Source organism: Thermobia domestica, chromosome 6 (genome assembly GCF_964235325.1).
Source record: "Thermobia domestica chromosome 6, izTheDome1.hap1.1, whole genome shotgun sequence".
NCBI lineage: Eukaryota > Metazoa > Arthropoda > Insecta > Zygentoma > Lepismatidae > Thermobia > Thermobia domestica.
The window spans coordinates 103,697,393-103,714,474 of record NC_137459.1 but is presented as its reverse complement, the minus strand read 5'-3'; the positions used below and the strand labels follow the sequence as shown (position 1 = coordinate 103,714,474).

Below are 17,082 nucleotides of genomic sequence, written 5' to 3'. Positions count from 1 at the left end.
CTGCCACAACCAGGTAGTATATTGGATATACCCACACCAACTACTGACCTTCGTCTTATCTCCATTCGCATTCAACTCACGGTGTGAGGGCCAATGGAACACACTTTCACAAAAAAACAACAGAACTTTCTTGGTTACCATTATACACACAAAAGAATAAAACATATATCTGCGCTTTTCTTTTCTTTTTTTTTTTTTAGCTTAGCATTCCACGATTATCCCTCGATGATGATGATAATGAACGATGTGTGAATTAAGATAGTGGAAGAAAACAGGAGAACCCATGTACAGGGTGTTTGTTCACAACAAAATTCACTTTGCGCGAGTTGCGATTGAACCAAGGGATCTCGCTCACCAAATATATAACAAATGAAACCTTGGGAGTGTGAGTGGGATTATGAAATGAGAATTAAAAATAAGTGTATCTATATATATAAAAGAGAACGCACAAAATCCTTTGTCCGCTCATCACGCTAATACGGCTGAACCGATTTCTTTCATTTTTGGGGGGTTGTTAGGATTTGGACCCTAGATGGTTTTTATCATATCACTTTAATTTTCAATTAACAGTGTCTTGAGATAATTGACCAATCAGGTGTCCATACGTACAAAAAATCCTTTGTCCGCTCATCACGCTAATACGGCTGAACCGATTTCTTTCATTTTTGGGGGGTTGTTAGGATGTGGACCCTAGATGTTTTTTATCATATCACTTTAATTTTCAATTACCAGTGTCTTGAGATAATTGACCATTCAGGTGTCCATACGTACAAATCCTTTGTTATTAGTTCATCATAGGTATAAAAATAAACGTATTTATATGCAACCCGCATGACCCTGTGACTCGGCGGGTTAACATAAGTGACAGGCGCTATAAATCACTTGAAAGCGAAAAAGTAAAAATTATCTAAGTAACAAAGTTTATTGCGTTCCGGGATGACCGCAGCGAAGCGGGGCGGGTTGGGGTGACCGCAGCGAAGCGGGGCGGGTTAACATAAATGACAGGCGATATAATGTTAACATTAGTGCAATCTTCTATGGTTTTTATCATATCACTTGAAAGCGAAAAAGTAAAAATTATCTAAGTAACAAAGTTTATTGCGTTCCGGGGTGACCGCAGCGAAGCGGGGTGAACGCTGCTAGTTCTTTATGAATAATGAATGATTATAGCTTCAATACACATTCATTTGCACTGGTCAGTTAGTAAGACATTATGTAAAGGGAAACCTACACTGGATATAGTAAGAGGTGATATTATAGTAACAAGTATTAAAGAAAGACGTAAATTTCCTTTCTCACGAAGGTCGTACGCAGAAGAAAGAAAAAAAAAAAAACTCAAATCGTATCTATAAATTATACATTATAATAAAGATCCTGCTCGACAGATTTTAGCTGTATTATATATAGTCAGGATACGATTCTTTTTTCGTTGTTTCTAAATGTTCAGGCTGTAGCTAAGTCTTAGGTGTAACTTAGGTTTTAAAGGAGTTTCTTTATATGGCGTTATATATTTTGTCAATATTTTCAAAGGAGGGGGAGGGGGTCAAAGTTGGTGGGGAAGGCCTATGCTATGTTATGGAAATACATCAAATAAAGTGTTAAGACGTAAAAATAGTGAAAGATAGACAATACAAACAGTAGTAGTTTCACATATTGCAAAAGAAGAATGGGCAGAGTAGATCATGAACCTCCGCCGCCATCTTGAAATCCGCCATTTTGAAATCTGTGGTATTTTTTGAAATGGAAAGGTAGTCATGTGATATATTTCGCACATAGCCTGCGGGCCGACTGTTGTACAGATGAACCAAAATAACGTTAAACTGTTGATGTAACTAATGGGTGGATGGAAATAAAAAGGAAGCTTGCTTTCTTTGTATGCAGAGAGAGAAATCGTCCAGGCAACCCAGAAGATGGTGGCACCGAAATACCAATTAATTTAGTTCGAAGAAAGAAAAAAAAGCAAGGAAAGCAAGCATTGATATGACAACACCTTTCCTAAAACACTCATTTGCTTGGAATGTAGTTATAGGTGGTACTGAAGAAAGAAAGAAAAGAAAAAACTTGCTGGGAAAGGCAACGAAACTAACGAAATTATGAAATAATAATAATAATAATCACAGCTTCTTTTTGCTTACTACCCTTACATACAACCTTATACACAGAGAGCGCCTGTTCCCGCCAAGATTCGAATACAGGGCTCCGTCCAGTCCAGTCTACTCCAATCACACAGACTAATACTCAACCACGCGGGAGTCTCGCAAATGTGTAGTTGTGTTTAATTGGGGTAGTGTCTTAGACCTCTTTTCACTTTTATCGGATTCAAGTACACAAGCAGTTAACCTGTGACGTGCAACTTACAAGAACACTGAGATGGCAGAATTTGTTCTGAAAGAAACAGATTGCAATCGTCGTATACTGTTGTTACACCCGCCTAAAACAGAAGCTCTGCATGTCTGTACGACATTAGTGAAACAGGTTATCTTTAACGGCACGAAACACAAAATGTGCCTGACACTAACTGAATCATGTGCTCCTATAATAAGTAACACTTTGGTTCGAATTATAGTGCAGTGCTGTGGTTTTCATTATGTGAGTGGTGTACTATTTAAATTTTGTGATTCGAACGAAAGGGTAGTGACGTATTCAGTGCTACAAGATTAATAAGTACTCGTTTAGTGAGCTATCAGATATGTACCTAATTTATGGACGTGCTGAAGGTAACCCGTTGGCAGCACAACGCTTATACCGTGAGACGTTCCCAAACTGTCGGTTTTCAAATGATCGGACATATTTTTCCATTGATAGACGTCTCAGGGAAACAGGTAGTTTCCGTGGAAACGCGGGTCATGGAAGACCACGTGAAGTGCTTTGACCTGCCGACGAGGAAAGGATTCTTAACCGAGTAGCACGGCAGCCAGAAATCAGCACGTGTCAAGCAGCTACAACAGAAGGAGTTTCCCATTAATATTATTATTTGGCGTTTGTTTCGTGAACAGCTGCTATATCCATGGCACTTACAACGTGTATATGCTCTTGAAACGAGAGACTATTTCCTACGGGGAAGATTTTGTCGGTGGATACTGAGGAAATACACGCGTAACACAATGTTTCCATCCTTCATTCTTTTCACAGATGAAGCTGGCTTTACGAGAGAGGGCGTTGTAAACCTACATAATCGCCATTTCTGGGCCGAGGAAAATCCGCATCAAATTGTCGTAGGCCGCCACCAGAGACAATTTAGCGTAAACGTGTGGGCAGGCATAATCGAAAACAAACTTCTAGGGCCATATTTCTTCTCAGGGCGTTTAACTGGCGAGCTGTATCTCAATTTTCTACATCATGAACTTCCACAACTTCTAGAGGATGCACCTCTGGAAGTAAGGCGTTCCATGTGGTTCATGCACGATGGGGCTGCTTCTCATTTTCAGAGGTAAGTTCGCGAACATCGTGATGTTGCAGGGGCCGCGGTGGCTCAGTGGTAGAGCGTTCACCTCTGATGCTTGGGGTCCCGGGTTCGATCCCAGCCCCCGCCAAGTGAACTTTGTGGTGGACAAACACCGTGTGCGTGGGTTTTCTCGGGGTTCTCCCGTTTCCTCCCACTTTCTTCATTCCACCATATCATTCATTTCTCATAATCACCGTCTCCTTTAGCCCAACCGGCATAACCGTGGGACGTAAAACTCAAAGATTTCATTTCATTTTCATCGTGATGTTGCATTTCCAAACAGATGGATAAGAAGGTGTAGTCGATATGCACGGCCTGTTCGTTTCCCCGATTTAAATCCATTGATTTTTATTTGTGGGGGCATGTTATGGAAGTAGTTTACGCAACTGAAATGCATGGTATAGACGATCTGAAACAACGTATCTAGGCCACTTTCCAGTCGATTCGTGATACACCCGAAGTACTCGATAATGTTCGTCAGTCATTGTTGCGTTGTGCCCATGCGTGTGAGCGAGTTGATGGAGGACATATTGAAAATATACCACGAGTACACAGGAACGACTAAGGCGGATATTGGAAACCTGGAACAGCAATTTAGCAAATAGAACCTGCTTATGGTGAATACAATGCAGCTATAGTTTATCCCTATTTATTTCGTTTATTATGCCACATACTGGATACACATTTCTTTTCACTTTTGTATTTACTACGGTAATCATGTGCATGTTCTTTTTAGTAGTTTCTCATATTCCCGATGTTTTTGGTTACTGTACCCTCTTTTCATTAATGTTCCCACGCCAGTTCCTATTGCAGGTATACACACGCTGTGCTGCTGCTATTCACCTCGAATGGCCCGCCTCTCTCATTTGTAGCGAACATGCAGCCAGAATGGGCTAAATTGTTTTTTTTTTTTTTTTTTTTTTTAAATTTTATTATTAAGAAATTAGTATTTCTTTTTTGGAACAGTAAACATCCGGACAAGCGTTGTGATTCTAGAATAGACTGCTATTCAAGGAAAAAAAACGTACCTAATTCCAGAAACAAGCACACGGATGTCACATAAAACCACACTTTCACCAGCTTAAAATTAAATATCCATTTGAGTAAACAAGGATGCTCATCCGTATAAGAGGTAAATTTTAGAAAGATTACTCGTCCAGTTCATAACTATCTATTAGAGTGTATACGCCGCCACTCCGTGCCGTGCGTCGCTCAAGAGCACCCGACGCCATTGCCCTGGTGATGTAGCAGCCAGCACCTGTAGTCCAAGAAGCTGAGCCGGCATACGTCCAAGTCTCGAAAAACACCCCGCACTAGACGACCTCCAGGGAGGACTTCAAGCTCACGAGTCCAGTTCCATAGAGGGAGACATCGAGGACAGCCATCAGCGAGATCGAACCCAGGACCACGACGTCCAGTGCCGACCAGCGAGGAGGTACGAGTCTGCGAGACAGCGCCAAGAAGAGAAGAGACCTCCGGCGGGTTCGAAGCAAGGACTCACACTCAATCCCAAGTGCTTAAGTGCGTCGTTAATATTCAGCCAAAAGTGACATCAAGCCCCAGTGCCTCTGGACAGCAGCAAGCAGAAAAACGTGAGTAAGCAAAACCATATTTGAGCAAAACCTCGTTTGAGGAAAAAGGAAGCTGATATTATTTATGTTTAAACACACAGCCTTGCATTGGGATGTTCAAAATTTATTCGTCTCATTTGGTTATCCTTCAACTAACGAGACAACCGGTCAAAAACAGACCCCCTTCAGGTCAATGTGTTGATCGACATTAGAAATTCTAATTATCCCCTTTTATTTAGAACTCAGGATCTTTCATTAAATTCATCCCATCAGTTCATCATAAACTTTTTATAATACAAAATTCAATTTCTTATCTTTTATTTAAGTTACCCGCATCATCCTGGTGCGCAGTTTATAACATAAGCAATTATGTAAATATTCCAAATATACAAATTAAACGAACTTCCTGCGTGACAGATTACATTACTGAGCTTTTATTAAATAACTCTCTGGTAATCGAGCGTGTAACTAAGCTGCCCTATACCTGCCCCCCTTAAGCTCCTATAAGCATCATTGTATGTATCATTGTACATTTATGGTAACTAAAGCATGTTTTTACCTCTTACTGAAGTTGCAGTCATGCAACCCCACATAGCTAATTACAAAATTCCCGCGCCATGTTGAATTCGTTGAAGATATCACATTTCCGACAACGAATTACTGATTGCTGTTTTTATAGTCTTCCAACCACGCTAATGTAGACCTCTTTGTCAAGAGAATTGACGAGGATTCCTTACTTCCTTTGGAGAATCGCTTGCACACGGGTTTAACGATTGCGGCTTAAGCATTTTTGGATAGAGCACATTCGATGTCTTTGACTTGACCATACCGCCTTTGCTCTATCGATTAGGATAATGATATAGATCTCTAAAGTTCATTTTCCCAAACTTTCGGCACCCTATATCTCCGAAACTATGGACTTTTGGTCAAAGTTGAAGAGAACTTTTTTCTTTTGTTTGACACCAGCTACGTACCCTTATTTTTATTATTATTATTATTATTATTATTATTATTATTATTATTATTATTATTATTATTATTATTATTATTATTATTATTATTATTATTATTATTATTATTATTATTTATTATTATTTATTATTATTATTATTATTATTATTATTATTATTATTATTATTATTATTATTATTATTATTATTATTATTATTATTATTATTGTACGCATTAATAGGACAGCTTATATATATATAATATGAAACTTCGTACCGCTTGAACCGCCCGACCGATCTCGATCAAATTTTTAACATACATGACCTGGGATGTGTTTCTGGCCTGGGATGTGTTTCATCATTTCAGTTTGACGGTGCGACACAAGGGAGGGGGAGGGGAAAGATATTTAAATGATCAAAAATTACCGATATTAGTGTCGAATCCATAGTTTTCGGGGATTCTGAGATGAACAGTGACGCTTCCAATGTAGCTTAAATTTAAATTCTGCCCCACAAGTTGAGGGTGGGAGAGAGAGGGAGAAGATATATAAAATGACCTATATTAGTTCCGAATCCATAGCTTTTGGAGTCACTGAGATGAACAATGACACTTCGGATGCCGTTTAAATACAAATTCAGCTTTTTATTTCCAAAATAAAAACTGCCCGTGCGAAAAACGGATATTATGTTAGTATAATATAAAACAAAGTTTTAGCCCGTAGAAGAGGCAAGGCTGACGTGGGAGGAATTACGAGGGTTGCATCCATAGCGTTTAATTTCCTTGACTTGGTGAGATGATGAGTTTACCCAGGGCTGCGAAAGCGTGTGCAGAACCCTCTTCGTTGTAGTGACTAGCGCGTGTGCCTTTGTGCATGTGGATCCTGGTTCAATTCCCTGTGGCAGAGCATTAAAAACTCTGAATAGAATACGATGGTTTCACTTTCTAACTTAAACTGTAGATTCATGTCTATTGGCCTCGATGCAGAAAAGGAAAGCTAAACTTAAATAAGCCGAGGTGAACCAAACTCAGAAGCTCTTGGGGTGTAAAACTGTGGAACACACTCTGTTTTCAAGCCGAGCCTGTCCCTGGCCAAGCCCGGCCACAAAATATATCGATCTTTATTTCTTAGGGGATGGGCTGCTTGCTGACTGAATTTCGTTCAGATCCGATAAGTAGTTACCGAGATACAAAGTACCACATACAAGCCGAGCCTAGCCTAGCCTAGCCCAGCCCAGCCCAATCTGCCCCTGGCCGAGTCCGTCCGCCAATTATTGCAACTTTTATTCCTTAGACTATGGGCAATTTATCCATAAAATTTGGTTCAGATTTGGCTAGTAGTTACTGAGCCTGGAATGAAAATGTTTCAGTACGCTTACGCCGGGCGTACAGCAATTGTACGTGTTTACGCAGTTGCAAGGTTATCCAACATTTGAAAATGGTGTTGTACTCTTGTACTAACAGTACTTTTCAAAGTACTCATTTAACCAACTCCGCTCGATGCGGTAGCCCATAAAACGAAGCCAGGAGCCGTATATGTAGGTGGAGGAGGTCGCATTATGTTTGGGCTACAACAGCTCCCCGTTCGTAAACGTGTAACGGTGTACTACTTCCCGACTCAACATGATCTGACCTGATACTATAACACTACCACCATCATACTGCTCCAGTTCTCGAATGTTAGTATATAGTAGGTTACAATTCTCTCCAGATCAGAACAGAGTCATATTATGTTCACATAACTGTACACATGCCTGGAAATAGTCGTCTTATTGATGGAGATGTTCCTAGCAAGTATGCCTTCTGTCGTCAGCTATTATTTTTCAGTTTAACTTCCACAGTATCTAAGGGAGGCTGTGCTGGTAAGATGGTCGATAATGGTGGAATGAAGAAAGTGGAAGGAAACAGGAGGACTCCGAGAAAACCAACGCACAGTTTTTTGTCCATCAGAAAGTTCACTTGGTGTGGGCTGGGATCGAACCAAGGAACCCACTCACCGCAGGTGAGCGCTTTACCATTAAGCACCGCGGCCTCCCACCCAGCCATTATTGTCTGACAGTTATGATTATATACAGGCCCTATTTATATACAGGCCCTATTGAGCCGTTTGTATCTTTGTACGACCACTGGTGACCCGTTGTGGCACATTTGTTCCGCTCCTTCAGAATCGAGAAATGACTTCTTATTTGACATTCAGCTGCTCCGATACGGACAATTTTTGCAATAAGTAGGTAGTTATCAAAGGATGAACATGTGTTCGTAGTTCAGAAATGGTGGTTACATGATCACTTACCAAGGTGTGATTGAATTTTTTGTACAGAGTTTTCTGAACAACCCAATACTTGCTTTTCGCCAATAATCCATTGCTTGAGTAATGAAGAAAAAAATATGAATTTTATAAAATATCATTCAACAACATTGAAAACAGTACAGGACACTTCGAACATTTGAATTAGGTACCTATCTTAATGTTATGATACAACGTGTAATGATTTCATAGTTGATAAATAATTCGTTTCAGATACATTTGTGTCAAGTGACCTATGATCCACCACATAGTAGATGTAAATATATAGTCTTTTAGTGACATTATGAGATACATGATTTTGCAAGGCTTTTTCTGTTTGATGCTATACGACGTCCACAATTGAATCCCAATTTTCTCTGGACTCTTTCTACTCAGTTTATCGCCACAGAAGTATTTGATTAAGTTTGTGTTGATAGTGTATCACGATGATAGTCAGAATATCAAACGTATGGAATCCGGAAGTTCAATGCCGCTTTCACAAAAGCTCTCCATTGACTTCTATCCTTAACCAACTAGATCCAGTTTCTACTTTATATTCCTATTTCTGCGAGATCCATCTTAATATTGCCGTCCCATCTGCGCCTAGGTCTTTCTAATGGTCCTCTTTCGATTGAACTTCCAGTTAAGACTTTGAAAGCGTTCCTACTTTCTTCCATCCTGGCTACATGACGTGCCCACCTGATCCTCCTAGATTTGATGATTCTAACAATATTTGGTAAACCGTATAAATTGAAGTAAATACATAAAAGAGAGAGCTTATGTCCTTTCCATTTCCCGCAGGTGTATCCCGTGATCTTATTACCCTTAGTTTTGTTTAAAACGGTGACGGGCGCTGCATATAAGATAGCTAGATCATGTTTTCACTATGCAAGGATATTAATAAGCTTGCACGAAAAATTAATATGGAATGAAGAAAGAAAATAGGAAAAAATGGCATGCTACGCGAATAAGAAACTGAAACTTGTAGAGGAACTATCACAGAAATTTACAAACAAACTTTTTCTCCTTTTCTTCTGCAGGATAAAGAAAAAAAAGATTGATTTTTACCTAAGTTCAAAGGTGAGTATCTCCAGTGAAGAAGGAATTGCAAATTTACAACTCATCCAGCTGTAAGTTCTGTGCGATAGGTATTTGTAGGAGAAAAATCCATTCGTATATCGTTGAGAGCTTGAGATTATGGCCATTTAAAGATATGAAATTAGCAACTAATTAATGTTAAGTTCGTTATCTCGGTATATATATATATATATATATATATATATTTATTCCTTTAACCTAAGAAGCCTAACTTAAGTAATAAATAATTTACAATTAATAATCATATGAGATGAGGGATGAATTCGGTTACCAGCAGGGTGGATTGATTTAAATCAGTCTGATTTAAATCACGATTTAAATCAAGATTTAAATCACTTGATTTTTTTAATAAAAATCGTTGATTTAAATCAAATTCCGAAATAATTTAAAGTGAAAATAAGTAAAGTCCCGTTTCTGTTCTGTTATTTCGATTATGGAAGATGATAATCATAATACAATGAGACTCAAATGTACAGTATGCATAGTATGAAAACAAGTGTCATGCAGAGAATGATTAGGGAAAATCCCGTTTTGAACGGGTAACAGATCAATCCTGTTTTCTTCTCTTCGTAACATAGGGTTTAAATTGTAAATCGTTAACTATTCCAACGGGGAAATCACCATAGACATTTAAGACGAAGATTCTTTTGTGTGCGCGTCTATATATTTGTTTCCAGATAATAGGGCGTATTTAGAAGTGTCCTATCCCCTCTCCGATTTTTTTTTTTTTTTATTTTATAAGTTTAGGCAAAATTTATGCATTTCGTGCCGCAAGCTAGTTACAATTTCCTTAAAAATATACCTCTGCCAAATACCATAACTTTTGTGGGAGAAAAAAGTGTCACTTTGTTAAGCGTTGCTGTACCTTTTCCTTAACGCTTAACCTTTTAAATTATATTACCTATTTTTAGATGATAGGATAAAATCTTCATTATTCGATTATAAAAGTACCAATAAAGCTTTTTACTTCGCATTTTCAGGACTGAAGGCATTGCAGAGCACGTTACATATGCTTTCACGCCTCCCTGCGTCGAGATATAGGATGTGATGACGTCATAAATTTTAAAAAGATATTTTTTGTTGTGCCTATTTTTATTATTTTTTGGCGGGCCTAAATTTTGCATTCAGAAGCCTGAAATTCTGCACACTCATTCAGTGCACCCTTAGTATTTTTCAGATGATTTCAGATCTCTGCGTGAAAACAGGGGGGTCCAGAGGGGCAAAAATGTAAAAATAAATGGCTATTATTAACAAAAAATAGCTTTCTTCACGATTTCCCCGCCTAAGATGAAGACATATGAATGGTACCATTTGAAAGGCTGTTCTATTCTGAAGAGAATGATGTACGAACCATGATCTTAGGATAAATAGGGATGTTTCAGGAAACTGTTACCTGAGATCCTGTTTTGTACGGGAATCCGGGGTATTTGGGGATATGATTTTTCGCGTGCTTATTTTTGCATCTAGAAGTTTGAAATTTTGGACACTCATTCACTGCACCCCTTAGTATTTTTCAGATTTGTTTCAGATCTTTGCCTTTAGACAGAGGCGGTACAGAGGGGTAAAAAGTAAAAAAGGGGATATTTTTTAACAGAAAATCCCTTATTTTTTCGTGATTTTCCAGCCCCAGATAGCCTACGCGATGGAGACATTTGAATGGTACCGTTTGAAACTCTGTTTTATTCTGAAGAGAATAATGTACAAATCATGATTCTAGGATAAATAGGGATGTCTGAGGAAATTTTTATATTACATCCGGGTCATCTGGGGTATTGTGGGGATGTTCTTAGCTCATTGTTAAATATTTTTCCCGCCCTTACTATTCAAGATAGAAGCTTGAAATTTTGTACACACATTTAGTACATTCTTAGTATTTCCCAGTTGATTTTGAGATCTGTGCGTTAACACAAGGAGACCAGAGGGGATCAATTTTTTTTAAAAAAATCCGAAAAAATCCCGACATATCTCAAAATTTTCCGCTTCAGGGACACGATAGGGAAAATGTGAATGTTACCGTTTTAAAGGCTGTTCTATTCTATAGAGAATGAGATATGAACCATGATCCTAGGATAAATAGGGATGATGCTTGACTGAAAGTCTATAATTTACCAAAAAAAAAAAAAAAAAAAAAAAGCCATAATTTAAAATTGTTAAGAAACATTGTTTGGGATTGATATAGGTTAACGATTGGGGATTAATTCAAAATTCAACACCAATACTTTCACTTAAATGGTATAATTGGCATTTAATACTAATTCGTAATGGTTTTTCTTCAGTTCGCGACTTGTATTATACGAAGAGAAAGATTTGATTTAAATCAAAAAAATCGATTTAAATCAAAAAAATCGATTTAAATAAAAAAAATCATCAAAAATGATTTTTTTAAAAAAAATCATGATTTTTTTCCACCCTGGTTACCAGATATGGATATTTGAAGACTGAGTAGCGAAAAAGTTATTTTCATGAGGTTGTACTGCACGGGTTTCCTAAATCTTTCGTTTCAAAGTGATTACTGTTTACGAGTATATGGTTCACAAGAGGGGAAGAGGTATTAATTTCCTTTAGGTACAATTCTTCCAATTTTCAATACGTCTTAGTCGAAATGTAATTTACACTTATCTTTCATTCATCAACTTTTGGGACCATATTAAGAGTTGTTGTTACTTGTGATTAGCGCTGCACTGAGGATTTGACTACCGCATGATTCATTCGTTAGACAGCTTCCAGTATGATGATAATCACACGTAGTATTGACTCCGAATAAGGCCGTTGCGCCTTTGCACTTAAACACAGAATGCTAAAGAATTCGAACTCGTGTTAGATATAACACTTATATTCAGGCTCGAGAGACTTTGCTTACTACTGCACGAAGTCACTAATAAGAAAATAATAATTTTTCCTTATCTGTCGTATTCCCTCCACATACTTGGCCCATTTATACACGCAGCATTCCAGTTTTCGCATTTCGATATTCCTTATGAATTTTCTGTACATACTAATAGTGTACCACGATGTACGTATAATCCGCATCTCAGGAGGTTGCAAGTCTACGGAATTCGGTCTTCGCGACACTTTCAGCTGAGTTTCTCCACCCACTCCCGGCTGTGAAGATTTTTTTCAGGGTGGCCAGTCTTATATATACGAACACATGACTAACTCTATTTCTTGAAATGGAAGGGTCTTGGAGAAAACGAAGCAAAGGATGTAGTGTTAGGTGTGTGCATTGTCCATTCTCAAAATGGCATTTGACACAATCTGTTTCACATTTATCACATGGCTACTGGTTCACATTTGTGAAGAATACTCTCATTTCACGATAATTTAGAACTTGTTTTAAGTCCTCCCAGTGAAATTTTTTAAGTGTGTATCCACTCGTGCTTCAAGATAAAGGATTATCTTGTCACTTATTGACAATTCATCCATAAAAAGTACCCTACAATATAGATAAACTAAGAATACTAACTGCAACTTTTTTTGTTTCGCTTGACCGAGATCCCGCCTCTATGTTGGATACCAAATGTCCAAACTCTTCCTGTTTTCCTTTTTGATATCAGACAAATAATGGGACCGGCACGTAGAAGAGCTTGAGCCAATTTCTTCTTCATTTTATGTCATAAAATGTAAGCAGGTATTTGGACTTGAGATAAAAGTATACGTGCAAGATGCCAACAAAGGAAACAGTGTGAAGTCTAGTCTAGTGGCATTTTGATGTTGTCCAACAATCGCAAGTTTTCTCACCTTTCTACGTATGAACTTATACATAAGAATATTAATTAATAATAATGTCCTCAGCTAAATCTATTATCCATAAAAGTATTATGACGCAATTGAAATAGATAAATACAAAACATTTTCTAAGACCCCCCCCCCCTTCCAAAAAAAAAAAAAAAGTATGTCTTGATCCCGGTCGTGTGGTAAGAAAGTTCTTTAGAGAACTCTTTTTATTGCACTTATTAGACATAGCTGTCCGTCAGATCGTTCCACGGGTTTTGCTCTATCGTAAGTTCCTCTTAGTTATTTTATACTTATCCAAGGATGTCTAGGGGGCCGGACCCCTAAAATGTTCACGGTAGGTTTGCAAATGAACTATAATATGTAGATGAACTATAATATGGTTGGATCGGGTCTTCCTAATTTCTACTCCCCCCCTCCCCCTACATTTTTTGTTCTGGCTACCGGCCTGGCCCTTTAGTTACGATTTAGTCTAGAGTTGAAGAACTCTTTCGTTTTGTGTGAGCCGCAAATTGAAACAACATAACCTAAAAAAGATGAACTCGAAAAAGTTTTCTAATTACTTTTCGTTAATCATCAACAAAGCAACACTCCATAATCGAAAAAAGTAGTGTATATTATATTTAAGATAAAGAGGCGTATATTTAAGATATGATGGCTGAAATTAAAGAAAGAATATTTTTATTGCTGCGGGTAGGGTGGTTATAATGTATGTAATTACTTGGATTGTATTCCATTCTTAATCCTCCTTTGTTCATCCTTTAAAAAGTGAGCATTTTTAAAAAGTACTCTTAATTTGCCATTTATTTCCTGTATCCCAATGTTAGTAAATATATAGTTTGTACGTTAAAGGGCATATATTTAGAGTATGAACAGAAATATCATTTGATTGTTACCTTTCTGTTTCTGCGCGAGTTTTTTAATTTCTGTTTCCACTAATCTTTCAGAATGTCTCATTCGCTTATTACTAAATTCTACTCCTTATTTGTATGCGTGATAAGTATTTCTATAAATATGTATATAATTTTAATCATTCTGAAATTTGTTCAGATTTCGAGTCAAATCTGATCAATTGCCCCTAAATTTGCCCTTAATAGCCAAGCATAACTGCAACTGAAATGAATAATTTTGGGTCAAATCGCTCACGTTCGTAAGTTGTCGGATAGTTCTTTCATAACCGTAATTACAAGTATTTCGATCCGATACTAAAAAAGAAAGGTTATATTTTAAGTTTGAAAAAAATGAAATCTTTGAGTTTTACCTCCCACGCTTATGCCGGTTAGGCTAAAAGAGACGGTGATGATGAGTAATGAATGAAATGGTGGAATGAAGAAAATGGGAGGAAACGGGAGAACCCCGAGAAAACCCACGCACACGGTGTTTGTCCACCACAAAGTTCACTTGGCGGGGGCTAGGATCGAACCCGGGACCCCAAGCACCAGAGGTGAACGCTCTACCACTGAGCCACCGCGGCCCTATTTTAACTTTGAGTAACCATTGGCAATTAGTTATTGAAATTTTGTTAACAAAACAATTAAAAAAAAAATGTTTGGTAAAACTTCCTTTAAAAACTGTAGGCAGCTGTTAGACGATAAAATAAAGATTTGTTGACAATTTCCTGTTTTGACCAATCAAAAGCAAACATTTGCATTCATATTTCATCCTATATTATGTATCCTAGTAACTACCCTTTCAGTTTTGTGTAAATTATCCCCATATTTGCATTTCCATCATTAATGTTCTTAAGTGCTGTAAGAAAGTTTTGGGAATTATAAAAATAACAGTTAATTCCTTTAGGTAATAAGCCATGATGATATTCTTCTTCAGGAAGAAAGCTACGAAATTAACAAACGGGTAATCACCAAGAAGGGCAGTAATCACAGATCCTGTCAAATTTTTAAGTTTAAAACTACTTTAAACCAAAATATAAGAAATAATAATAATAATAATAATAATAATAATAATAATAATAATAATAAAAGTAGTTTGAGTCGATAATGAATGCTAGCTGCAAGAAGTATAAATTCAATAGTGATGCGAGGTAAATTGATTTATAATTTTATTTTCTGGCTATGGAAGTATCGAGACTGCGTCAAGTAATTTGTATTTATTTTTTCAAGCAATCTCTCCAGATTTTCCCTGTAGTCTAATAAATTAAACTATAGCAAAATGAGTAACAACATATTTACTCTCAAATACAATATATTCATTGATAAGTTTTTCAAACGCGTTTTTTTTTTTCCGTCCTTCATTCTAAAGACTAAGACGGAATTTCTCTGCTCTTTAACTGCTGGTTAGCCATGTGTCAGGTGTCACTGAAGCTTGATTTACAGCATCTCCTCCATCCAAATGATCAGAAGGGAGCATTTCTTTGTATTTCACACAAACATGGCATTCACCATATACCTGGCAACTCTGAGAAAAAATATCGTAGAAGTTTTCAGAGGGTAACAGCTACATCCTCCTGTTCCCCGCTTCCTCTTCCCGAACTTGTATTCTTCTCTGAAAAGGACATTACCTGGTGGTAACGTGCAAAAGAGACCAAAGTTTTTTTTTTTTTAATTATTATTTCATTTATTACATAACTACAAAGAAAATTTATCTTTTTGGAGATATCTGTGCAAATGAGCAGGGTCAGGCAAACATTTTTAGACTAACTCTGAAAGGCTGTACAGGTTTTTATGATCAGTCTGTACCATCATGGGCGTATGTCATAGAAAACTCTTGATGAGCTGAAAGTATTTATATGAAATGAATCCTGTGTTTAAAGAATGTGCATCTTTTCTTTAAAACCAGGTGGAGGTGAAGGAGCTGCAGCCAGCTATATATCGCCTGGAAGAAGTCGGGAAGCCTTACAGTCCCCTGAACAGTCCACTGCGTACCTTGAGGACACTCGCCAGTGAGTATAGCATGCCACTTTGGTTCTATGTGCTAGACAATTTAAAATATTGCATGCATTACCAGCGAAGAATGTTTGAATGTATGTATGTATATATATATATATATATATATATATATATATATATATATATATATAATATAATTTTTTTTTAAAGTGTGTGTGATAGTTTTTACTGTTTGATAAATAATTACCAGGGTAATTCGAAAGGTAACGCCCGTTGCGGAGTGGCGCTAGTAGTTGTGAGCATAATTTCCACTGTAACATCACGAAATCTGATTCAGTAAACTTCCAGCTGTGACAGTGAGAAAATAATACTGTCGCGCATGTGCTGGTTATAACGTCAGAAAATGTATGCTGCCATAGAAAATTCCACCAAATGGGAGATATAAGAATCCTTGAAAAACTTTTATTCATAATCTCGGAACTTTTTTAACAATTTCCGCACATTTCTCGGACCGTTTCGTACGAGGTAGTTACCGGAAAATAAACCACCGGTAGTTCTGTAAATACCGAAAATTATGAGATTCACAAAATTAATCGAATAGGCTGTGCTTTAGACTTTCTTTGCCGGTACAATTTAAAAGGAGGGAGTTCTTGAACAGAAAACTGACGATGAGAACGCATGTGAACGCAGAGGAAGGGAACGCAGAGCGTGATCAAATGGCCTCGGGACATAGCGCTTCTCTAAATAAGCCAAGCAAGCCCGCCAAACTTTGTCAGTGATGGCTACCATGCTTTGGGATGCTAAGGGATTTTTTTATTTTATTTTATTTTATTTATTTATTTATTTATTTATTTATTTTTATTTAATTTAATTTAATTTAATTTTTTTTTTTTTGTCGAATTCATGGAACGTCGTACAAAAATCAATACTGAAATTCAGTTTAATACCTTGAAGAAACTGAAAAGAGCTATCCAGGATAAACGTGTCAGTTTACCGATATCTGGGGTTCTGGGATTGTGTTCTTGCGTGACAACTCAATCCTCGGCGAACACGACCTCTTGCGCTAATTCAAATGGGACATGTTTGATCATCCTCCGTACTGCCTGGATTTGACTCCTGATTTTCATCTGTTTATTCACATGAAGTAGCAGCTTG

The 17,082-nt window shown here is 37.4% G+C and overlaps 1 protein-coding gene across 3 annotated transcripts in view; it reads left to right on the top strand.

Moving 5' to 3' along the window:
• The window catches only part of LOC145688133 (uncharacterized), a 147,015-nt gene that overhangs the window by 66,788 nt on the left and 63,145 nt on the right, over window positions 1–17,082 (top strand). For all 3 annotated transcript variants that reach the window (XR_014131845.1, XM_081761921.1, XM_081761920.1), the window contains one exon: window positions 15,878–15,980. Coding sequence is in view for 2 of the 3 variants with exons in the window: in XM_081761921.1 (XP_081618047.1) it covers window positions 15,878–15,980 (103 nt within the window). In the remaining variant the exon portion in view is untranslated. The remainder of the gene's footprint in view (window positions 1–15,877; window positions 15,981–17,082) is intronic.